This window comes from Rattus rattus, chromosome 1, assembly GCF_011064425.1.
Source record: "Rattus rattus isolate New Zealand chromosome 1, Rrattus_CSIRO_v1, whole genome shotgun sequence".
NCBI classification, from domain to species: domain Eukaryota; kingdom Metazoa; phylum Chordata; class Mammalia; order Rodentia; family Muridae; genus Rattus; species Rattus rattus.
The window spans coordinates 186,593,159-186,619,769 of record NC_046154.1 but is presented as its reverse complement, the minus strand read 5'-3'; the positions used below and the strand labels follow the sequence as shown (position 1 = coordinate 186,619,769).

The 26,611-nt window shown below is 45.3% G+C and overlaps 1 protein-coding gene and 1 pseudogene across 1 annotated transcript in view; both read right to left on the bottom strand.

The window, feature by feature from the left end:
- Pawr (pro-apoptotic WT1 regulator) overlaps window positions 1-26,611 on the bottom strand; it is a 79,648-nt gene that overhangs the window by 11,314 nt on the left and 41,723 nt on the right. Inside the window, exons 3-4 of the mRNA XM_032912196.1 lie at window positions 17,425-17,556; window positions 9,453-9,487 (exon numbers count right to left, since the gene is read on the bottom strand). Of these exons, the coding sequence (XP_032768087.1) occupies window positions 9,453-9,487; window positions 17,425-17,556 (167 nt within the window). The remainder of the gene's footprint in view (window positions 1-9,452; window positions 9,488-17,424; window positions 17,557-26,611) is intronic.
- LOC116908803 lies at window positions 4,537-5,218 on the bottom strand (annotated as a pseudogene).

Below are 26,611 nucleotides of genomic sequence, written 5' to 3'. Positions count from 1 at the left end.
GCACAAGAGAGAGAAGAGAAAGTAAATAAATTCTGAGAGTTGATTACTAATCAATGTGCTGAATACAGAGAAAGACAAAGAACCCCGAGACAGGAAGAAAGCCAAGGCAGGGCTGGATCGACGAAGTCACGCCACGGTACAGAAAAGCAGTGTCCTTTAGACACTTTAAAAGCCCACATTCTCTGAAGCGACCACAGACATCAGGTAGAAATGGTAACTTAAAACACTAAACTTATCAGTTTCATTTGCTCATAGAACAAGTTTCAAAGAATGTGCTCGAAAGGGAAGGAAGATCTTTGAACGAAGGCAGCTAGCACTGTCCTCCTCACAGGGAAATCAACACCTCAGGGGGAGTGACAGAAAGACAGGGCAGGACCTCAGTGAGAGACAACATGGAGACCTGGATGGCATCACCTAGCACGTAGAGTACACTATAAATGTGACTCCAAAGCAGGAGTGACTCCATGGTTCTCCACCACTGCTCTGAGCTGCAGGGCCAGTTCTGCACAGCCCCTGGACGTCCACATGATCCCCGGTGGCTGCCCTGGGATGTTCCACGTTCTCTAGTGGTAATGAGTCAGACATCAACACAGACCGCAGCTGCTTCTTTGCCTCAGACCCAGACACGGCCCTCAGGGGCAGCTAGGGCTGGGACTTGGAGGAGGTTTGGTCTATTGCTATGTATTGTAATGCTAAATTCTATTCCCCAAAGTCTAGGAGGAATGACTTCTCCAGTTTACAAGCCTTTGTTGTGCAAACCTTGCTTCTTGATTTAAAACTACTGGGTAAATAAAACTGGCTAGAGCCAATTACTGGAGGGTAGACATAGGCAGGTTTAGAGTGACCTGCTGGGAGGAGGACAGACCAGAGAAAGAGGAAGAAGAAAAATGAAGGAGAAGCTGACCGTGTGGGGAGATAGACCAGGAGCACATGGTCAGGAGAGACAGCAAAGGAGTACACTGCTGGAGAGGGATAGCCAGGCCTGCAGTTAGAAGAGTAAATTAGGAGTGACCCACCCTCACCCGCCCCCACCCAAAACCAAAGAAAATAAGCACAGTCACTTTTATTTGTAAGCTAGTGGGGGATAAGCTTAACTTGTTTGTACTACAATTTGGCTACAATAGGGACCTCACCCGTGGCAGGGCTGGCCACTCACAGCAGGCTCCTCCTCTCCACCCTGAATCTCTCTTCATAAGGTTCAAGCTGTTCCACTTCTCTCTCTCTCCCTTCTGTCCACCACACACTCACACATTGTGGTGGCTCCTGCTGCAGGCTGGCCACAGGTTGACAGGCCCTGGGTGACATCCTCTGATAAGTAGGTGCCCACAGCCCGCCTGTGGTGTGCATCAGAGGGCAGGCCTGTGAGTGGCATGACCGTCTGCCCATCTGTCTTCCTCCTCCTGTGCTGCACTGTGTGGTAGGCAGCTCCACCCTGAGCTGAGGGGTGGAGGGCAAGTCTGTCGGTGTCCACACCACGTGGCACGGTGGAATATAGGTCTCTGTCTATCTTCCTCCTCCTGTCCTGCACTGCCTGGATTTGATTTCTGTGTGTCCCAGGCATAAGGCAGCGTTGGCCACCAAGCCAGGCCTCAAGCTAGAAAGGACAAAGGACTGGCAACTGCTCTGCCTCTGACCAATATAAGCACCACCACCACCACGTGGTCTCTGCCCATTGCTAGGGGGATCACCATGACTTCTGATCACTGCTGCTCTGCATCCTGAAGCATTACAGATCACAGTGACCGAGAGCTTGGTGCCATCAGCGTTTACTTCTGCAGTGACAGAGGGATGGGTCCCTCCATCGCCCTCTTTCTCAGCATCATGGCTACTGCCACTACTACCAACACTCGCTTTTGCATGCCCCTCTGCAAACAGCATCCCAGCCTTGCAGCTTGCCTTTCAGCAGGGCCTGTGTCCCCACAGTCCTGGAGCCCATGCCTCCACAAATACCTGCAGTTAAGACAGCCCAGGCAATGACGACTATAACAGAAAAAGACTCATGTAGAGGCTACACTGATAACCAAAGCCATGGCATCTGTCTAAAATGACCCCCAAATTCATATAAAGGAAAACATCTCCCTCTGGAGAACCTACTACATAAAATTGAAAGGAGGCAGCACAGCAGCTGGACAGGCAACACGGGAACACAGAAGGCACGGAAACATAAGGGAGTATACAGAGACCCTCTTGTGTACTGTGTGGAAGCATTGCCTGTCAATAAAAAGCTGCCAGCCTATTAGCTTAAGCAGGAAGAAGGAGGTGGGAGTTCCAGCAGGGAGAGAGAATTCTGGGATAGAGTCAGGCATGGAAAGAGATTCACTCCAAATGTTGATGGAGACAGTCACTTGAAACTAAGAAGAGGAAACTAGTCACATGGCACTCGCAGAATAGAATGGATTAAATAAGCTGTGAGCTGGCCAGGGAACGAGCCCAAGCTGAGGGCCTAGGCATTTACTCATGAACTAACTCAGTCTCAGAGGTGTTATTGTGGAGAACAAAGAGGCTGGGTTGGAAAGCTCACGGTTATAAGGGAACACATATCTGATAGAACAACTGAATAACCCTAGAACAGCAGTTCTCAACCTGTGGGTCATAACCCCTTGAGGTTGAAGGACTCTTTCACAGGAGTCGCATTTCAGAATCCTGCATACCAGATATTTTCATTATGATTCATAACAGTAGCAAAACCACAGTTATGGAGTAGCAATGAAATAATTTTGTGTGTGTGTGTGTATGTGTGTGTGTGCGTGTGTGTACACATGCATGAAACCATCAAAGAACTCTGATCAATAAAAAAAGAAAGAAAATGCAGCATAGCCACATAAGAGTGCATTACTCAGGACTGGAGAGATGGCTCAGTGGTTAAGAGCTCTGACTGCTCTTCCAGAGGTCCAGGGTTCAATTCCCAGCAACCACATGGTGGCTCACAACCATCTGTAATGGGATCTAATGCCCTCTTCTGGTGTGTCTGAAGACAGCGACAGTGTCTCATATACATAAAATAAATAATAAATAATTTTGAAAAAAAAGTGTATTACTCAGTGTAAGAAAAACAAACGTGTGTCCTTTGTGGAGAAATGAAAGATACATTAGGTAAAAGGCACAGTAAGCTGGTACAAAGGTTGATCTCAGTGATCATAGGAGAACAGAGATCTAGGAAGGGGAAAGGATATGAAGGTTACATAATGGATACAGAATATAGTCACACAGAAGTATTTGCTAGGATGTTCCTGATGATAGCATGGGAATTCAGTCCACAATAGTTTATGATATACTTTGAGTTCAGAGAATCCTAAGTAGGCAGAGGATAAACATAAGGGATGGACATTCCAAGGGCTCTAATTTATTATACTATGCACATGCAGTAAATTATTACATGACTATAAATATGAGCAAATAAACATCAATTAAAAATGACAAAAGCAAGAAGTTTCACTGATTAGCTGTAAGACCCTCGAACGTTAGGAATGTCAATACATAAATAAAACCCTATGCATGTGTGAAGGCAAAGCCTGACTGCTGAAAGTGAAGTCCGACCTTTGGCCCCATACACAGTAGGTCAGAAAGAGTGGGCCATAATCATTCAGGGCCATGTTACTTCATTTTGCTGCCCAATTTAGCTCTTTATCCTAAAACAGAATTGTTTTCCGTAGGCTGGCTATGCACAATGGAAAATATTCAGGATAAAAAACTGTTTCATGAACTCTAAAAGTTTGTGATGTTCTAGTTAGGAATGTTAACACAAACCTAAGATCCAATGAGAAAACTGTCTGCTCTCAGCCACAGGGATATTAAGTATGATGTTCAGTAAAGAGAAAATAATAAGCAATATTATCGTAGATAAATTACCACCCTTTACTGGAAGTTTCTTCCCTTCTGGGAATTTTCACATCTTCTGTGGAAAGACGAGAGGACGGTGCTATGTTCAGGAAAATAACACTGTTATTCTAAAGCTATCATGAGAATGAGATTGGCGGCATTAAGAGATTACGGTCAGAGGAATTTCCCACTAATACAGACATTTTAAAGCTCAGCAGTGAGATGAAATACAAGACTCATGGGTAAAGTCCTAGGGAACAATGGGTATCAAACAGTCGGAGGTGTTGGACGGATCACGACCTTCCTAAGTAACCAGTAAGTACAAGACTGGCCTTCGCCACCCTCTGTGTCCCACGACCTGCTGGAGGGACCTTCCCTTCCCATTAAGTACAAGCCCACACAATGAAGATCCAAAACCAGCACTCGGCCTCTTTATTAAAGCTGGGACACACACTCACTGTAAGAAACAGGAAAGATTTTTTTTACAATTTTATTTTTATTTTGTGCACACTGGTGTTTTACCCACTTCTATGTCTATGTGTGGGTGTTGGATCCCCCCCGAACTGCAGTTACAGACACTTGGGTGGTGGGAATTGAGCCCAGGTCCTCTAGAAGAGCAGTCAGTGCTCTTAACCTCTGAGCCATCTCTCCAGTCCCTACAGGGAAGATCTTTAAAAACAAAACAAAACAAAACAAAACAACTTAAGCAGTCTTTAATGAAAGCCGTGCATGAGATGTCTCTACCCCTGCCTCTTCTCGATCGTTTCTTCCTTGTATTTGCCCTTCTCCTGTCCTATTTGTCGGGACTTGGCTTTCCTCTCCAGGATCATCTTGTCGAGCTTTAGCCTGGTGATACCCACCCGGCTGGGGTGGATGCCCACATGGACAGTTGTACCATTAGCCTCCTCTCGCTGGGCTCCTTCAGTGTACATGGTGCATTTCTTCCTGTACACTTGGACCACTTTGCCAATCTGCTGGCCTTTGTAGTGTCCTCAGACAACCTGAACGTCATCATCCTTTAGAATGGGCATAGACCAAACACTATATTTCTGCCTCGGTTCTCTAGAAAGAGGAGACATGATCTTCCTCCAAATGTGAGAAGGTGCACGGCAATGCCGTTTGCGGTTCTTGCTTTGGTCAAAAGTCACAAAGGGACAGAACTTCATTTTGGCAGCTGTGACCCAGTGATGGCCACAAAAGGAAAGTACGGGGAAGATCTTAAAAGGGAAGTGCTTTTCTCTAAGGGACCCCAGCCCCATCTCAAAGGACTGACTATCTTTCCATATCACTTTTTCATTCAACGGTTTTCTTAGCGCATCCCTGTTCAGCTTCTTCATCCCGTGCTTACATGGTGACTGCTGGTGCAGAGAGGACCAGGTGAGCTAACAGGATGACACCAAGATCAGTTTATCCCTGCATTTCTTCTATACTCTGAAATGGACACATTTAAGAGTATTTGTTCAGGGCCTTGCCGGATGGCTCAGTGGTATAGAGCACTTGTTGAGGTAGAGTCTTATAGAAGACCCAGGTTTGGTTCCCACCATCTAAGCCTCATGCCCCCTTCTGACCTTTGCTGGCACCAGCATGCATGTGGTGGTACACATGCACAGGCATACACAAAATTAAATTAACAAAAATAAAAGAGTGTGTTCGGAGTATCTCAAATCAAATCTTATATAGCAGAATTCTTCCCACACAAACAAAGGCATAGATTTAGTTTATTAAGGCATGTGCCCAGAGGGAAGCCTCGTGGACTTTAGTGTATGCTCGTAGAAACCAGTGCGTCCGTGATACCAAACCACTGAACACAAACAGAAGGATGATGGAGAAAATGGAGCTCAGGACATAATCTCAAAAACTACATTAGTGACACATTAAATATGGGGAAAAGAACTGAAGAGAAACATTCCCACAGCACCGAACATGTTAAAGATTCAAGAAATACACCAATATGGCATTTTATTATACAACGGTGACGGATGTTTATGGAGGCTGGCATCACAAGAATTACATGGAGCACATGAGTCACTGTGGAGTGTGAGGAGGAGGAGGGTGGGGAGGAGTGGAAGTTACGCCTCCCACAGGGAAGGCGGCTGCTGTTCACACTGAGCTACGGACAGATGTCGGCAGCAGACACCTGACTGTGCTTTACCTGTTCCTACGAATAGGAAAGTGGGTGTCATTTTTTTTTTCTTTTTTCTATTTTTTGGAGCTGGGGATCGAACCCAGGGCCTTGCGCTTGCTAGGCAAGTGCTCTACCACTGAGCTAAATCCCCAACCCCGTGGGTGTCATTTTATATGTACATAAAGCATGAATTCTGAGGAAGGGTAAGTCTGTCCCCTAAGGCATCTGTAAGGCGAACTGCCTCTCCAAAGCAGGGTTTACATCAGAGGGGCTGACGCTAAAGAGAATGTTGGCCTTCAAGAAAAAGAATCATGGTCACACTTTCCTCAAGTAAAAATGCAACTGTGGCTTCCCAAACCAGAGGCAGTGGGGTTCTCTGTGGACTCCCTCGCTGCCTATGTTGAAGAGACAGAGATGACGCAGCTGAGAGCAGCCATAGCTTATTCGACTAAAAATTCAGTTGCAGACACCCATGTTACACGGAGGAGCTGAGACGATGTGTAGCTAACTGCGTACCTACTGCCATCTGTATGAGATGAAAAGCCACTTAAAAAAAATCAATCAGCAATAAAAAATAAAACTAGTAGCAATAGTGTTTGGTTTAGATTGTTTTATGAATGCCAACTTTCTATACTTAGCACATTTTCATTAAGAAACACACACACATTGCTTGAAAAGGCAAAAAACAGGGCCTACAGGACGGCCCAGTGGGCAAACCCTCTGACCACACACGCCTGCACGTCTCGTCTCAGCATCCCATGCAAGGTGGAAGGGAAGGCATCTGCAGGTTTCGTACGGTGATGCTGCACTTGCCTGGCCACCCGACTTTAGCCCTTGGAACCCAAGTACAGGTGGAAGGACAGCCTGGTCTGCTACCCTCGCCAAGTCCTTAAGGACTCACCTTCTCGTTCTCCAAAGTTTAACCAATGCACTAGAAACCTCACCAAGTAAACACAGACAGAATTACACACTGGGAAAAGAAAACCCGAGCCGCCCGCTGCCAATCCATCCTTCCTAAACTGAGTGTCAGAAATGTCATGGGCCCCATCTCCAAACGGCTGCGATTAAAAGTGAAAAATAGCGTGTATGGGGCTTTCTAGATGAACGAGGGTCCCCCCCACTTCAGAAGCACTGATAGCCACCCTGCATTCTTGACGTTTGTAAGAGAAAACAGTGTAATTAGTGAGAGGGACGTGCACACTGGGCCAGAGACTTGAAATCCCGAGAGAGTCTTCAGAGTTATTACCATCTGTGTGTCTGTACAAGTCATTTAATTTATAGAAAACCATGTCTAACATGTGATACCGATGTTTTATCTCTTAGGCCATTCCTCATTTCTGTCATCCCCATTTGTCAAGAGACACCCTCGTCAAGAAGCACCCGTTCTCTGATCGATGCTACAACTTGCTGACAGAGTAGGGAGAGTAATGAACTGTTGACAGACCGTGTAAGATAACCCTCGGAGATAAAGAATGGATAATTTCAGATATGAGTCTGGGCTCTGTATCGAGCTTCTTAGACTATATTAAAATGGAGCCATTACAGCTCAATAAAAGAACTATTACAAATTTAAATTTCAGTATTTACTCATTTAAGCAGGATCTCACTATTAGCTCAGGCTAGGTGTAAACTTGCCATTTCCTTGGTCCTCTCAGGTGCTCTGGCTATTTAAAAGTATGCTTAGCAATAATAAACTGGACTAAACCTCTGAAAGCTGAAAAGTAACAAGCCTCCTGCTTGAACAAGTCACAAAGAAAACAATGACTTTCAAACCTTAAAAATAAAACACACACACCATGGGAAACAACTTCTTACTAATTTAACAAAATGGCAGCTTTGTAACCGCTGTGGGGAGGACTGTTCATTTTGTTACTGTTGTGTCCCTGTATGATGTGTGTGTACAGGTATAAATGCACCGTTCACAGAGGCCAGAAGAGGGTGATAGAGACCCCAGCAGCTGTGAGCTGCCTGATACGATATGGGAAGTCAAACCCTAACCCTCTGTAAAGGTCATCCTCATTCTAAACTGCCGGGCCAGCTCCCTACCCACATCCCCAACAAAAAACCTAAACTAACAAACCCTAGGTATTCCCTCATTTAATTCACTTCAAAAACAAAAATTTAAATTTTAACTAGCATTTAGTTTATATAACATAGGTGATAGATTATCAAATTTTGTCTGTTTTCCAAACAACAAAAATACAATGGCAATTTTTTTTTTAAATTTGGAAATATGACACAGGGCTATGGTGACATATGACTTTAATCCCAGAACTTGGGAGGCAGAGGCAGGCAGATCTCTGTGAGTTCAAGGTAAACCCGGTCTACAGTTCCAGGACAGCCGGGGCTACAAAAAGAAACCCTGTCTGAAAAAAAAAAACAAAAACAAAAACAAAAAAGTCAGAAACCCTGTCTGAAAATAAAACAAAAACAAAAACCAAAAAGTCAAGTCAAAGATAATTTGGCCATGGTCTGGCAAAAGAAAATCTATTCTATTTGGGTTATTTTACCTGGTACACAGAAGCTACTTGGTGCTTATTAGAGAAGTTTCATCATACATAAAGACAGACAGGGACATATAAGCTCCAGCCAACAGAGTGCTTTCTATGGGCCTGGATGCTGGGCACACTTGTTCAACTCCTCCCACACAGTCCTCCCCTCCTTCCCCCATCACAGATAATAGAGATAAAAATAAAAGTACAATTACATTTTACTTGTGCTTCCTTTTATTAAAGCTCAGAGTTATTAATAGTAAATGTCTGTCTCACACCTTAATTAGGTTCACGTGGGGTCCTAGCAGTGGACACCCTCACAACGTGGTGGCTAGCGCCCAAGCGAGATGGACAGAGAAGCTGACTCCAACTCTGACAAAGAGCACAGCAACACGAGCATCTGCAAGCCAGGGCTCAGGGACAACTCCTGCCCAGCACGTATCAACGCCACCTCCACCACCTCCATCACCTCCATCCCCACCCCACCTCAGACTGGTTCTAGTCACCAACTCCAGGCCTCTACAAACTTGAGAAAATAAACCTGTTTAAGCCAACTAGCTTATGGCATTCTGTCATTACCCAGGTCGCCGCACGTCCGAGACAAGCGCAGTTGACAGGAGCTGCAACTCGACTATGAGGGAATTTCTTTTTCTTTTCTTTTTTAAAGTTTTTTTTTTTTTTAAGATTTATTTAACCATGTATTCTATTCATATGGATGTTCTGTCTGCAATGTATACATACCTGAAGATCTCACGGGAATGCAATCAAATGGGACTACAGTCAGAAACCATTGTGAGCCCCCCTGTGGTTGGTGGGAATTGAACTCAGGACCTCTGGAAGAGCAGCCAGAGCTGAGCCATCTCTCCAGCCCCAGGAATTTCTTATTTTAGAGAATGTAATATTAAAGTTCTGAGTTTTTCGCTTTGACAAATTATCTGAAGCAGCTCTAGGTAATTCAGTCCGTGTGGGAGAGGCACTATCCTTGAGCCTTCACGTTACAACACAGAGGTTCTTACCTTTTGTATCTGCCTGGGACTGTTCTCGACGGGTCCTGTAAAGCAAAATATGAGAAATCAGCAGCTGTGCACACGCGTCAGTACACAAAACGCGTGTCAGTACACAGCGAGAGCCTGCAGGGAGACAGAACAGCGCCTGCCCCGAACTATGGAGCGCAACCACCCTCAGCACCGCACACTGCTGATCCAACAAGAAGAACCTATCCCTGGCTTTTCAGCCCAAACCAACCGTGTTGTAAAGTTGAATACTGAAATATCTGGTTACGAGCTTAGCCCTGAATGGCTGAGTCATCCCTCCAGCCAGAAATAGCTTAAAAGCTTAGAAAAGCACTCAAAACACATTTCCTTCCTTCCTTCCTTCCTTCCTTCCTTCCTTCCTTCCTTCCTTCCTTTTCTAGTTAGGGTTTCACATCTACAAGGCTGGCTTGGAATTAGCTGTGGACCTGATGCCGTGCACTCACAAGGCCTTGATCAACTGGTCTTTCTGTGTCCACTTCTGAGTGTCAGCATTGATTATGTGCACCTCACACACACCCTGATTCCAGCAGAGGCTCAGGCCCACGGACTGGAGAATGCTAGGTAAGCACTCTGTCAGCTTCGTAGGAACCTCTCCAACCTGACAATCATGATAGGCTTAACACTATCACCCTGGCTTTTATTGTGTTCTCATTAAAACAAAATGAAAAACAAAATTAAAAAAAAAAATCAACCCCTCCTCCCCGCAATCTGGATTGGCCTGGTGGTGCACACCTGTAATCCCAGCATCAGAAAGTTGAGACAGAAGGATCTCTGTGAGTCTGAAACCAGGCAGGAATACACGGGGAGACCCTGCTTCAAAAAACAAAAACAAACTAACAGTGGGCTGGAGAGGCGGCTCAGTTCAGAGCACTGGCTGCTCCTGCTGGTCCTGAGTCCAAATCTCAGCACCCAAATGGCAGCTCATAACCACCCATATAGTCCCGGTTCCAGGGGAGTGGATGCCCTTTTCTGGCCTCCGTTGGCACTTCAATGCACACATACACAAATAAAAAGAGTATAGCTAAAAATAAGACATAGGAAAAGTACATACTGCAATGAGCCTAAGCCACAGACATAAAAAAGAAACACAGATTTCTGAACATTAATATTAACTATAAGGGTGGACAATTACTGTGCAAATAAGTAGGCAGTAACTGTGATCAGTCTGGGCTGTAAATACTATCATCAAACTTCAGTGATGAGCCCTTCTAAAAGTGATAATAGCATTAAGTCCAGGGGGTTTATATAATTCAGTAATCTCAGGTCCCATTAAAGTGAGGGGATGAGCTCACTTCCTAAAGTGGCCAGTTCTACAGCAGACACTGAAGACTGACTTCGGCTGACGACCCAGCATAGGCATAGCAACCTGGGCAAGAGTCCAGCGCTCTGTCAGGAGGAACAACTAAGCCACCTTCCAATCTTCCAACCAGACATGCCACTGGGCAGCCGAGACTCGAGGCTCAGGTTTCTTGCCATGCCTAACAGGAAGCAGCAGCAATGCCCATTGTACTGTGGGATTACCCAGCAGAAGTGGGCAGAGCCACGGGCACAGCAGGCTTGCCATGTAAAGTTGGTGGGATATAAAAATCTTTATCAACTTCTCCCATATGTACTAACTATTCCCATATAGTCTCACTAAAACAGTGTAAGCCACCAAAGGTTGATGGCCTTATCTCACTGTCTCATTTTTTATTCCTTGTTTCTTAAGTAAAATATGAGCTTCTGGAAGCTTGTCCCCCGCCCCCGTCCCAGAATCTAGAGAAATCACTTTCCTAGCAATCTGATGATACAGAAAAGAAAATTAAAACCAACTATAACAATAAAACCCCAAGCCCTTGGGAAGTTACTAGTGCTAAAAATAAGCAGGTGACACGATCTAGGAGTGTCTGGGTGGGCTTGACCCCAGGAACAGAAAGAATTCTGAGCTACTTGTGCAGGCGTCCCCTGTGGTGGCTAATGTGACGTTAACTTCCCTTGCCTTGGTGTCAGCATACAGAGAGAACAGCAAAACCTTGGCCAACAAATGTTTGAGACATTCCTTTTCCCTCTGTTATTAAAAAGGCACCGTCTGAAATGAAGAAGGCCAGGGTTTGCTTTTATGCAGTAATTAAGGAAAACAGATTCTCTATTTATAAAAGCACGCTTATCTCCTGAGGGGGAAAACAGAGGAGAACAGATTTGAAAACTCGAGCTACCCGTGTAAGCACAACATGATTCTTTTATAATTGGGGGTGGGGTGGGGTGTGTGTTCACGGTTCCTCCACATACGACTAGAACGCTACAAACATGTAAACTTCTTCCCTAGAATTCCTAGCTAGAAATCTCACTGCCATGGCCACCAAAGAGTCCCACGCAAAGGAGCTTACTGTGAGGGACCTTGGTCAGTAACTAGCGGTGAGTCCTGCTAAACTTGACAAGTGCCCTCTATATGTGAACTAGTCTTCCGGGGCTTGTATTTCTCTGATTTTATTTCACATTTATTCCCATCTGTTTACCTCAGGATCTCCACCACCTCTGCTTGTGAGGACTGTGTTCATGAGATTTCTGGATTGGCCCTTCTGTTTCCACAAAGCAAGGGTTTTACTAAACTTACACAAACCAGTTTGTGCTTTGCCGAGTCTTTGCAGCTCTGCACAGTATCCCTGAAGCAGCAGATACTACCCTTGCAAGGAAGATTACCACAGAACAGTAGACTTTAAATCTGTTGTGTAGGAGACCTGGGGTTTCAAAGGATCTCGTTACATAGTCCCTAGGACTTCCAAAACCAGGATCAAGTTCAACCCCACTTGCTACCAGCAGTTTTGATGGAGACTTTCTCTGCTTTTTACACACTCCGGCTTCCTGTAAGTAAACAGGGCACAACCCAAAATGTCGGCCAATTCCTCTGTCATCTTTTCCTCTGTAGTCTTTAAAAATCCTCAAGCAGATCAGGAAAGGGAAAGGTCGGGAAAGGCTACAGAGGTTCAGGCTGAGGAGAGTCACGAGCAATTGCAGCGGTCGGCCATTTTGAATTAGACTCCTCTGCTCTGCCTTGGGACAAATGAGGCCTGAATGTGTGCTGACTTTGAACCTTGTGACTTTCCAGTGAGCTGAGACTGGGAGTAAAATTTACTAATGTCCACTCAGGAGATGACACTGAGGAGAAACAGGTAAATCCTGCAAGTGACTTAGGTGGTTTGCAGCTGGGTACTTTTTCCCTCCTTTTAATCTTGGAAATGCTGTGTGCATTTTCAACCCAAAAGCTTTTCTCTGAATCTATTCAAAGCAAAGAATTCAAAACAAATGGTTCAATACATACACTGTCATCACTGTTACTTATGAGAGTAGAAGACTTTAACCACTGATGATTAGCATTAATGGCTAATTTGTGCTAATTAAACGTTTAGAAAGAAAATTCTGTTACTGAAAATGGGTTCGTTGTATTGTTTGTTTGCTAGCTTTAGGGCAGAGTCCAGTGTTTTCTAGGCTAGCTTCTAACGGTCTGTATGGAGACTGGCCCTGAATCCCCAGTGTGCTGGGACTACCAACCCTTGCAACCATACTTGACTTGAAATTTTTAAATATCAAAAATAAAAAAGTTCACACTAAAACATCTACAAAGGTTATTTCAGAAATGTGAATACTCCAAACATAAGCTGGGTGGTGCTGGCCCACACCTTTAATTCCAGCACTTGGGAGGCAGAGGCAGGTGAATTACTGAGTTCTGGGCCAGACAAGCCTACAGAGTGAGTCCCAGACAGCCAGGGCTACACAGAGAAAGCTTATCTCAAAAAAAGAAGAAGAAGAAGAGGAAGAAGAGGAGGAGGAGGAGGAAGAGGAAGAGGAAGGGAGGGAGGGAAGGAGGGAGGATGGAAGGAAGGAAGGAAGGAAGGAAGGAAGGAAGGAAGGAAGGAAGGAAGGAAGGAAAACCCAAACACACATGGAGTAATTCCCGCAGTAGAATTTTATCACGTATGTGCAAAGTAATGTATTCAAGGCTTCAGGGTTTTCCACTACTGCATTGTTTTTAACAGGAAAAAAAGGTAAGAGAAGCAACCTTAGAGGAGTCAAAAATGGAATATTCTGCATCTGTGAAAAGCAATGCAGATGCCCCGTGTGGACTACTGCAGAAGTCTGTCTACAGTGTCAGTTGAAAGAGTGTGATATAAATAGCCCAGACACAATACTTCAGGGACAACAGTGTTAGGTGGCCTTTCATAAATGTGACAAATACCTGACAACTCCAGAGGCCCTGGACTTAAACTCATACCATTCTGGAAGTTTGGGCCCCTGGTGGGCGGGCTCCATGCTATCAGCCTGTGGTGAAGCAGAGTTTCATGGGAAGAGGGCATAGCTGCTTACTTCGTGGTAGTCAAAGACAGGGCTCCTTTCGGACTAGAAACTATATCCCATCAATGCCACTGAATCATGTACCCACCAACAGAACAACCAAGCACTGCTGTGGGACAAGCCTCTAGCGAGCATGCTGTTTATGAAAAACATTTCATACCCCAAAGAGGCCGCTGGATGGATGGGTGGATGTATATAGATGGACAGATGAACTGACAGAGACAGCTTTCATTTGTAGCTACATGTAGAAAAGAAATACTGACATAAACCCCACATTGTTGTTATGCCTTTTAAATTCTGGGCCATGTGATCATATACCTTCAAAAACTAAAAGAGTAAGATCTAAGAGTTTATAGAAAACAGCAGGCCATAAAGGAATCTATCAACCACATTTTGCACCTTTTTAAATGTTCTATCATTTTCTAAATGTAATTAAATCAGAAAATGATCACTTAAACAGCAAGCAGGACCATATTTAAAAGCTGTATACAGCCATTATCTAAAAATAAGAGCATCTGAATCTTCATTTTCAATTGCCATCATATGGGCTACATTAAAAAATTAAACCAGAAATAAAATATTCTAACCACTCACAAAGCCAAACCCAGACTGTATTTGCAGCCCTCGTTTCAAAAGACCCGCTTCCCTGAGTGGCTCAGATCTGGTAACAATGCTAAGCATTTCTCTGTGTCTATTAAAATAAAACCAATGATGTTAAGACTGTCCTTCTCGCTCCCGTCTCCCCCACACCACTCCCGAAGATGCTGGTGTGGTAAATAACTATTCTTTAGGAGTAACGGGGACAGTGAATTAAGACTGTAGCTCAGAGAGATATCAACTAAGGGGACAGAGCATTTCCAGTTCTCCCTGACACCTCTGATGAGGTGATTAGGGGGCCCATGGAGAGGACTTAGCTCCACTCTCATGCTAAGCAAACAGCCTGGCAAAATACATTTGAAGCCAAGGTCACCAGCAAGCGACCAACCTTTAATCCCAATTACTAACAAAACAAACAGACAGACAGAAATTGAAGAAACAAAGTGTATGCCTGGGAAGGGCTCAGAATGGTTAAATGAAGACAGATGTGTTGGGGCAGCAAGCTCTTGGAGGGCCAGCTCAGCCAGAAGTCCATGCTGGTGTGCACACACTGGAAATAAGTAGGCTGCAGCAGACAGCCTTTTCCTACAGAAAGAAATCAGCCTCTGTCTAGAGACACTGTCTGAGGTTATGTTAGTATGCTTCCCTTCTCAAACTGTCCAGAGCAGAAGCGCGAGGACTGAAAACCAGGTCTAGACTGTCAATTAAAATGGTGTATTTTCTTCATCACACCACAGTGAGTTAAACCTTCCCAAACTGTTGGGAAGCCACCATTGAAAGAAGGTCAGGTTTAATTTCAATTTTATTAAACACAAAGTACAGAGGTACTTGTTTTATGACCAGCACAAACTGTTGAGAGCAACAGTGCTGTTAGTATTATAACAGGCTCTGTCTTCCACAGAGGCACGATGGTCGTCACAGTAACAGCAACTTGGAGGACTGAGGGGGAAGATGAACCTCATCACTGAATCTCTGTGTCAGTGACTTGAGCCTTTGGGAAGAGAGAAGTTTGTATCTGGGTTTCTTAGCCACCTCAGGTCAGTCTGCCTCCCTCCGTCACATGTCTCTGGAATGGTGCAGAAGAGCAAACGTGTGTGTGATGGTCTGAATAGGCCTGGCCCCCATAGACTCATTTGTGAGTGCTTGGCCCATAGGCTGTGATACTATTAGGAGGTGTGGCCTTATTGAAGTGGGCGTGACCTTGCTGGAGGAAGTGTGTCACTGTGGGGGATTGTGTTGAGTCTCCTTTGCTCAAGCTACACCCAGTGTGGCACACGGTCTCCTTCTGCTGCCTGTGGATCAAGATGTAGGACTCTCAGTTCCTTCAGCACCGTGTCTGCCCACATACCACTATGGTTTCTGCCAAGGTGATGATGGACTGAACCTCTGGCTGTAAGTCAGCCCCAGTTAAATGGTTGCCTTTATAAGAGTTGCCGGGGCCATGGTGTCCCTTCACAGCACTAAAACGCTAAGACAGTATGTATTCAATCCTTTTGTCAGTTAAGACTGTGTGCAGTCCTCTGAAATGCATTATAAAGTCATGTAATCATAAAATTAATGCAGAAAATCAAGCTAGGGGCTGGAGATGTGGCTCAACTGGTAGACAGCTGGCTTACCAAGCCTGAAGGCCTACGGTCAATTACCAGCACAGCAAAAGCTGGGCGTGGTGCTGCACACCTGCAGACTAGCGCTCAGCTGTGAGGAAGGAAGAGCAGAGGTTCAAGGCCATCCTTGCTATGGGGGAATGGATGGGAGGGGAGGGGGAGGGAGGGGAGGAAGGAAAGGAAAGAGACTGGAACTCTGAAAGGACATGATCTTGGGATAGCATCTGTGATGATAGCACTGGAAAGGCAGAGACAGGAGGATCACGACTTTGAGGCCAACCTGGGGTTACATGGCAAGTTCAAGGCTAGCCTAGGCTACATAGCAAGACCCTGTTCTCCAAAATGAATAAGGTGGGTAGGGTGGTACATGCTTATAATCCTAGTCCACGATCCAGCCTAGTCTACTTGGCAAATACCAGGACACCGAAAAGGCCTGTCTCAAACAGAAGTGGACATCATCTGGGGTGAGCTACGTATCTTCTGACCTGTGCAGGAATACACAAGTGTGGAGAGAGAAATAGAAGGGCTGGGAAGAGAGGAGGAGAGGGAAGACGGGAGAGGTAGGGAGAGCGGGGAGTGGAAGGATAGACAGGCAGACTTAAAAGGTCACAAAAAATATCAAGGCTGGGACAAATTATAGCAATAATATTTCAAGATGCACTTCACATAACTGATTCCAGAGACAGGAGACACATCAGGACCATGGATTCTGTCCTTAGAAGCATGAAAAATAATCTATGGGGTGATCTGTTTCACAGTCAGTGAGCAACTAAAGGAAAACTGAATCAGGATTTACTTCCAGAAGTACTTTTAGAAAGTATTTATACTTTATGACGTTACATGCATTGGTGTTTTGACTACATGTGTGTCTGTGTGGGGGTGTCAGATCCCCTAGAACTGGAGTTACAGACAGTTGTGAGCCACCACGTCGTTGCTGAGAATTGAAACTAGGACCTCTGGAAGAGCAGTCAGTGCTCTTAACCACTGAGCCATCTCTCCAGCCCTCCCAAAATATTTCAAACTACACAGAAATGCAAGTGTTTCTGGGAACTCTTAACATGACACTGTTGACAGCACTGCACTATGTATAATACTGTATCCCGTCTCAACAGCTGGCGGGAGAAACCAGGTCACTCTCTTTACTCTATGCAGTTACGATCCAAAAGCCAGCCTAGGACAGAACGAGACACTCTGCTCAACCATTTAATTCTTACTTTTTGTAACAAGAAAATTACCATTTTTCTTGGTTATTTTTACAACCCATGTTACCTAAACCCAGTCAGTCAGTCAGTCAATAATAGTCTTTTTCTCAGGGATGGGTCAGTAAGGAATTGGACAGCAGGAGATCAGTGGCTAAACCCACAGGAAATGATCAAGAGCCATCTAAATAGCCTGGGCCTTCCCCGGTCGTTTTCAATGCTCACCTGGGGCAGGTAGGAGGTTCCTGGATCTGGGAGGCTCGCAGCTTCATTCTGGATGGTGTTCTGCTGTGTGATAGCATCCTCTCGCTTCCGCTCCTTCTGTCCTGCTTCGTCATCTTCGTACTCATCTAAGCACTGAGAGGAAGAACAGTCTCCGTCATATTCTCCCCCAGAGCAGCGTATCTCCTCTCGAAGGTCTAATTACACATGGCAAGGATATGGCTCAGTCGGTCCCTGCCGTTCATTCCACATGGGGACCCAGGGTTGCCTTAAACAGGGGTGTTCTGCAGAGGGCAACACTATAAGCACAGAATTTATAGTTCAGTAAGGTGTGTGTGTGTGTGTGTGTGTGTGTGTGTGTGTGTGAGAGAGAGAGAGAGAGAGAGAGAGAGAGAGAGAGAGAGAGGAGAATATAGAGAATATTTTCACATGGGAGTGTAGGAAGGCTCTGGAACAAGCAGTAATTTAAAGATTGGCGTAATGTGGAAACGCCGATCTGGAGAAGGTTAATCTCACAGGGCGAGAACCACATACTGAAGACTTTCTGAGGGTTGCTAAAGAGCTGACTCAGCAGCGGCAATTATCCATCTCCAAAGCTGTCACGAGGAAACAGAACCAAAACAAACCCCTATCTACAATGCTACTACGGCCCTGACTATGAGCTCCTCATAGCAACACATCTAACCCATGTGTGGACCTCATTAGGTCCTCCATGAAATCCAAAAGTCATCTCTGCAGGTGCTGCCCACAAAGACACTAAGACACTGACAAAAACCCACCATGACAGGGAGACACCAGGATCTACATGACAGGGGAGACACCAGGATCTACCTGCAAGATCAGAACAGTCCACCATCCCAAACGAAGAAGACTGCTGCAAGGCATGGAGCGAGAACATGGTAAAGAGGAGGGCACAGTGGGCTGTGAGAGACTCGGAAAGGAGTCTATCTGGATGAAGAAGAGTCTGCCAACAGACCAGAAGGACAAACAAAAGGAGCTGGCGGGCTGAGGCAGCCGGGCTTGTTGGGACCCTTCTGAATGCTTGCTTACACAGGTATGAGTGAGCCGAGGCTCGGCGGCCTAGCTGGCCAGAACTCGGGTGAGAGAAACGATGATTCTGTGCTATCATGAAAGCAATGAGTGGAAGCTGCTCTTGACTCAGCCTGGAGACCAGTGGGTCCTGCTAGGACCCACAGACGAGCCTGGAAGTGGGATAAAGTTCCAGCCCCACAGCTCGTGAGGTGAGGACTGGAAAGGCAGACACTCTGATCTACAAGAAACACAGGCAATAAATAAGTTGAGAAGTCTGAACAGAAAGGTGTTATAGGACTTGGAACAGCAATATACTACCAAAATTTGGGAAAGTTGGGGGTGGGGGCAGGAATAACAATTAAGTACAAATGAACAAGAGAATAAAAATGGAAAGACTAAGAAACAAAATCAATAATTTGAGTTCAGAAAATAAAACATAAATCCTAGGTAAAGAAAAAAACAAAACAAACAAACAAACAAAAAACACCATCAACAAAAGAAACCCAGTAAGTGGCACAAAACTGCCCATTAGTCCTAATGGGGGAAAGACTCTAAGGAGTTAAAGGGTTAAAAACTTTTCTTAAACCAACAGAGACTGTCATGTTTAGTGAAAACCAACAAGATTCAAGAGTAAAACCAGGGTTGGGGATTTAGCTCAGTGGTAGAGTGCTTGCCTAGCAAGCGCAAGGCCCTGGGTTCAGTCCCCAGCTCCAAAAAAAAAAAAAAAAGAGTAAAACCAGACTCAGGATAATGAAGTCCTCCAGCATGGCTGTTCTGGAAGTGCTGGGTAACAAACCAGCTCAGAAGACTACAGGGCTCGAGTGTGAGAAAGGGAACAACTGTCACCATTTTATTTATGATTACTTTTAAACTGTAAATGAAAGATGTTAATCATTACATTCCTTAAGACTTCTTTTCGATCAGCATGAGGAATAAATACTCTCCCAGTACAACAGCAGTGTACTTGAAGCACTGTCAACCCTTCAATGGACAGATGAGGCTAGGAAGTGAGAGAAAGAGAGTCAGGGTGAGGCCCGGCACTATTGGCGCACACCTTTAAACCCAGCACTCAGGAGGCAGACGCAGATGGATCTACAAAGCAAGTTCCAGGACAGCCAAGGCTACACAGAGAAACCATGTCTTAAAAACAGAAAGAAGGCAGGAAGGCAGGAAGGCAGGCAGAAATCAATCAATCCATGGAGAATGAAGACTCACTGTGGTCTTCTGCTCTGTTAGCATCCACGAGGCTCATTCTCCAGATCTAAACAGCCAACGTCCCTGAGCACTGATATATCATATAGCACGGAGCTTAAGACCTTGTCCTTTGTGCCACCCCCTCCCCTAATAACTGACGACCACCCTTTCCCTTAGTGACCAAAGACCATTCCCACCCCACCCCTGCCTGCAAATTAAAAACAAAAGTGAAGAATCCAGTACATGCTTGATAATGCATCACCAAGATGCACCAAATTGAGAAGGCAAGTAACCCACACTGAGGCTCTTCCTGTTCTCCCCTTGGCCCAGCTTTTTACCTGCTGCCCGGGCACCTACTGCACCACACATGGCATCTCTGTGGGAGAACGCACCTCACATTACAGGTTTGCTGGCTGTCAGCCTAGCTTTGAGGTCAGAAGGACACAGGGAACCTAGGAGAGATCCTCTTCTGGGCCTCTGTGTACATCCACACACAAGTGCCACACAACACACAGGAAGTAAACACAAATGAAATTTCACTCTTCTCGAATTTAAATCACCCTGAAGTCTCATGAGTCCATGACAAGTACTTCAGCCGTGGTCAGTGTGTCCTGTCACGGACAAAACTCATCTCAGGGCAAAACTCTAGCAAGTCGTCTAAACAACAACATTCAATGATGAGAACGCTCTATTGCATGTTTCAACGAAAATAATAGACTTGAGTCAGGTAGCTTTTGAACAACGAGATGGCATTTCCCCTAATTATTAAATCAATCAGCCACGTTATAAAAAGCCTTTAACAACAGAGATGAAAAACTCTTCCTCTGCTTAACCTTCTATTCGTGTGCGACAAATCTTCCTACAGGATTCTCTCGAAGCAGGCGACGGGAGCTCTGCTTGGCGCTGTGCTTACATGGCTTGTAGCACAGATCCTGCCTACTGGGCAGCACAGACTGCGACTACAGACACTGGGACTACAGACACTGTCTCCTGTCTGGCTGTGACTATAAGCAGCATAGATAGCTCTCTCTACCCACTTTTGGGTGTATCTGTAACTCTGATGGCTGTTAACTATGTGAACCATTTCTACCCCCCAAATCTTACAGAAGGCTAGCTGATGGCAGCAGCGTGACTGTTACTATGACTATTTTACCTTCCTCTAAACACTTTAGGGAAGTAATTGTTTCAACAAACCTCAATCCGTAGGGTAGCATCTCTCACAATTTCATGGGCTTTAGGAATCTGTTTCCACGTCTTCATTTTCCTAGCCAGGATCTTCTAACGTTTGTTGTTTACATTCTGAGCATCAAAGTAGCTCCTTAGATAATGTAAAGACAGGCGTCTTTGTGTATGGTTACGATCCGTTCCTAGTTTGCCTTCCAATCTTCATTATGCATTGCTAAATCTTCCCTAGCCAACGTACTTTTCCCATTTGGATGCCTTGGTATCTTTCAATTAATGTATAAATTATTCAGAGAAAATTCTTGATGACACGTGTCAGGGTATAACCTTGTAAAACGGGGACCATGTCAGTGCCTACAATGGCGGGTTATAGCTCTACAGGTTAGCAGTGAATTGAAACTAAAAAAATCAAAGTTTGGGTCATGGTTAGACTTATAGCAAACACAGACAGAACAGACACGGTAAGACGGCACAGCAACAACACAGCTCCCACTCATCACTAACGTACGTGGAATGCTTAAACAGGAAACTGAGGGAGGGGCACACAGGTCTGGCAATACTGATGGGACACGATGTAAGCAGAGGGACCCCAGGGACATAAGAAAGTTCTGAAGACTAATCCAAACTGATTAATGTAGACAATCCAGGCACATAAGCAGAGGGATCTAGCAGTGGTCTCTATTGTCTGCTGTGACATACCCTTCTGCAATCAGAAACAGAAAAGGGCTAACATACACCAGAAGCTTAGAAAAAATCCTGGAAGATTAAGACGGATTAAATAAAAATGTGGAAGAATTTTCCAACAAGTCCTGAAGGTCTGGGACAGCAAAACATCCCTTAAGACTTCGATGGCACTAATTTATAGCATTTCTATTTTATACACACACACACACACACACACACACACACACACACACACACACACACACACACTAGCTGTTACTAATTAAATCATATTAGTGTTAGTACTGCAATTTTCCTTTGAAAACAAATTCACATTCATATTTCAGCAAGTTTACTTATTTGTTTGTTTTTATTGTCTGCTCATTTTTTGAGGCAGGATCTTGCTTGTAGCCCAGGCTAGCCTTAAGCCAGCAAACTGCCTGCTTCAGCCTCCCAAAGGCTGGTATCCTAGACACGCACTATCAGGCCTGACTGTCTCCTGGTGTTTTGGAATGTGGAGGAAGGTCAGTGCATATCTTTTTACTGTTCAGACAAGTTACTTGGAAGCAAGTCCTGACAGGCAGGACATTAAGTATGCAATTATCTCTGAACATACCTTTCCTAACGGCGTCTTCCAGCAACATCTGACTTCTACCCCTCTGGCAGTTCTAAGTTACTGAATGCAGTGCTGATTTTAGGTTACATCTCTCTCTTCAGTGTTACATGCTTCATATGCTGCACGATAATACCCACAACAAACATGCTAGCCTAACAGACCTGTCTCGGTGCTTCCCAGTTTGGAGGTAAGTAAGCCTTGGTATTTTCAACCCCCAAATTCCTCCACATGAGCCACACAAGCAGATAAGACAGCACAGTAGGTGTTGCAATAAGGAAGGGGACATCTTAAGAAGACACTAGTGCACACACAATATGCAGAGGCACTCCTCCCTCGCATCTCTGACAGCTTTACCACCCACAGTGGACAGTCAACACCAGATGACTTCCACAGGGAAGGCTGCACTCCCAAAGCAGGAGGCTCAGGGCCAGCACAGAGAGTAAAGGCCCTAAAAGTGCATTTAGCTCTCGACGTGACCATACTGACACAGTCCAGCACACAAAGCCTTTTTTTGGCTATTCCGATGATAAAGGTGAGACACTCACCAGTTACTCTGAACTCCCCAGTAGATTGGGCACATCACCTAAGCTGCTGATGCTTCAGCTCTCTCAGCTAGTAAATGGAAACAGCAGCAGCTACCTCCCCACACCCTTACAGAGATGCACTCAGGGCACACTCAGCGTGACTGGTCCACAGCGCCCCATCAACGTCGCACTGCACGTGCTGTAACTCCCAGCAGAGAACACTGAGGTCCACAGAAGTGTGTTCACAGCAATCCTGCTGCTGTTTTTCAACTTCTAGACTCGTGTTCGGTGCATTTCAACAGGAATCACCCCTTAACTTCTCTGTTAATCACTCGACCAATGTCCAGTTCTTCACAGAATAGGCACTTTACATTAATTCACTTAATGAAAGCATGTCCTATGGTTTCAAATGTAAAATGTAAACCACGCCCCCCCACGCCCACTTTAAGAGTGATGACTCAGCAGATTCAGTGCCTGCTGTGCACGCCTAAGTTCAGGTTCCCAGCAACCACACAAAAGCCCAGCGTCCAGGCACATACCTGCACCCTCGATGTTGATGTGTGAGTGTGTCTCTGTGTGTGCGTGTGCGTGTGCGTGTGTGTAGGGTACAGTGGGGATGGAGGTTCTTTCGAGCTTTCTGGACACTCCAACCAAAACCAAGAAACTCTAGGTTCAGCCAAAAAGTCTGAAGTCTGTCTCAAAAAATAAGGAGGAGAGCAACAGAAAAAAAACTTCCGTCCCAGCACGGGCTCCTAAGTGCCACACGTGCATACAGATACTGTCTGCACACGAACATAAAATTGTATACTAATTTTTCCCTTTCTTAGTTTTCTACAGTTTGACCCTTTCTCACAGGATCTCACCATGTCCCCAGGGCTGGCCCTGAGATCCCCCGAACAGGCCAAGAGTAGAGAGCAGGCCACAGACCCAGCTCAGGTGTCTACACCCTGACAAGTCCTCCCTGTGCTGTTTCTAACCTCACTCTGTCAAAAAGAATTTAATGTTCCCAAGGTAGAGAACTGACCCAAGGTTCATGTAGGGTTCTTTAGTCTCTACTCAACAATCCCTAAAGAAACAGGAACCTAATAAATAAAAACGGATAAAAGTGGATAGTCCCTCACTTAATATTTAAGATATCAGCATAAAAATAAATGACTTTAAGAGAAAATGTTTGCTTATTAATTCTTTCCTTTGGCCTCAAAATACAAAGTAAATTCCTTCTGTACAAAGAATTCCTTCGGAACCTACCTCAGCATTTACCCTGGGCAGTTTCACTGAAGACTCTCCGGACAAACAGACCTGCAGCCTCTCACACACAGCACGTGCATGAAGAAAGGACACACACACACACACACACACACACACACACACACACACACACACCCCGTGCAAGTGGTTAGAGTGGTCACTGCAGCACAGCCCTCCATCACACTGGCTGCCTTAAGTCAAGCTGTCGCTTAACACTGGCTGTGGAAGCCCTGAAACTTTAAGCCTCGTCTTGCCACTTTGGGTGGCAATGTTTGGGGAAAGAATCTGGTCACATTACATCTGCAGTCAACAGCAGAAGGCAGTGAATTAATGCAAGCTGATGCTCAGCTCAGCATTCTCCACTCTGAAACAGTCCCGGATCCCCAGTGCAGGGAATGGTGTCGCCCATGGTGTGCAGGTCTCCCCACTAATGAACTAACTCCCCACAGATGCACCCCCAGCCCAACCTAACCTCCAACGCCTTGATTCTAGATGGTGTGAAGTAGTTTACAGTTTGAAATTGTCACAGGGACTGTGAGCGTGCTTCAGGAATGAGCTAAGACTGCCCATGTGGTGGAGGCAGAGAAGGTTAAGCTGCAGCCTGAGGACCGCATGCCGAGATTTCTCCAAGTCCGTATGTTTTGCTGAGGATTCAAAAACATTTGAAAACCCACTGGCAGGATGATTTGTATACATACTTGGTCAGAAGGAATGACAGCTCAGAATCCGAGGGAGCTTAGCAATCACCCTGCAATCACATGCATGCTTCTGGAAACAAATCCAAACAGCTTCTGACTCCTTTGGGCAGAATTTTTGAGAGAACACCATCATTTGGTAAGTATTACTCAGGAAATTGCTACAGGAAAGGGACTCTGTGGGCAAGCACAGCGTCTGCTCTTTGGTTTGGTGCCTATGCATCTCTCCTCAGTCTTTCTCCCCTTACTCCGGAGAAGCTTTACTCTTGTTTAAATTCTCTTTTCCTGTCCCCGGACACATTCATCTGACAGTCAGTGGGACCTGTTAAAGCAATTGTTCATCCTAATGCATGCTCCTACTTAGTTTAAAGCAAACCACAACGGGCTTAGATGCAAACCAACATTTAGCAGAGAGCTGAACGGGCATGTCTGCGATGTGAAGTAAAGGAAGGAACAATGTCACAATTAAAATAACCTATTGATACTTTACAGCTGTCCTGTCCTGGTGAAGGAAAGGTCCTCCTGCTCATTTCAATGCACAGTTCCTCCTACAGTTTCAAACTGTAAACTACTTCACACCATCTAGAGTCAAGGAGCTGGAGATCAGGTTGGGCTTAGGGAGTTGTTTTCATTAGTGGGGAGACCTGCACACCGTGGGCGACACCATCCCCTGCGCTAGAGATCCGGGACTGCTTCAGGTGGAGAAAGCGGAGCTGAGCAGCATGCATGCGTGAATTCACTGTTCTCTGCTCTGGACTGTGGGTGTAATGCGGCCAGTTCTCTCAAGCTCCAGTCACTGTGACTTCCCAGTCAATGTGGAACTGTGAGACTAATAAACCCTTGCTTCCTGGAGTTGTTTTTTTTCGGAGTCTTTTATCGCAATGGGAAAAGATGATGAGTTCTAACCCTCCCTTCTCCTCATCCTTGCTCCGGCAGAGGCAAAGACTGGTGTCTGCATTTGCTTGCTCATTCTTCTCCCAGGCCTTGAACCAGGCTGAGACCAAGAACCTAACCGCGGAGACTCTGCCCCTCTAACTGGCGCTTCTTTGGATACATACCCCTGTGACTGTAGAGGAGAGAGAAGCCTAGAGGAGGCTGACCCCTTAGAACTCCTAGAGTGTTTACAGTGGGGCTCTTTGATGAGTGCTGTGTCTGCAGGGCCAGTGAGTCTGAGGCCAGAAAGAACTAAACTGTGTGTCCTATTACGCTATCAGGAACCAGATCCTAAAGGAAGTGAAAAAGGAACTGAAATTTTCAGTCCAATGCTCTCAAGTATGATACAGCACGTCCATTATTTGACACCAAGTCTTCAGTTTACCCTCACTATGTAACATTAAACGTTCTCTGCGGCCTTCATTCTTAAGCAAGGCAATTAAGTGACGAATCTTTTTATTGTGTTACAATTTCATCCAGGAATATAATGGGTTTTGATCAAACCCACCTCGAATCCCTCCCTTTCAACTCCTCCTAATGTCCTCACCATCCCTGTTCTGGTCCAATGTCATGTACTCTTAGTGATGCCAGTAAACACATGGATGTACCACCATGTGTAGGAACAGAGAAGCCTCTCAGGGCCACATCTGAAGAAAATATCTTCTCCTTCCTCCAGCAGCCATCATCTGTCAATACCTTGAGGGACTTTGTGAGTCCTGCCCTCTATCTATCCACATTAAAATCATGACTGACTTGAACTGTGCTGGCCTTGAGCATGCAGTCACAGCCACTGTCAGGTCATGTGTGCACATGCACTGTCATGTCCGGATAGCTGTTTTGCAGATGCCCTCTGTTGTCTGGTTCATAATCTTTCTCCCATGACCCTGAACCTTGTGTGTCCACTTTAGAGCTGAACACTCCACATTCTCTTCTGTTCTGTGTCTCTGAATGAGCAGTCACTTGATGAGGGTTGAGGACTATGCGATCGGCAAGCACACAGATGAGTATTTGGAAGCATGAACTAACGTTAAAAGAGAAAGATTTTTAGAGAAACACTATTCAAATACAGGAAAAGCAGTGACAACAAAAAGTTAGTCCTATCG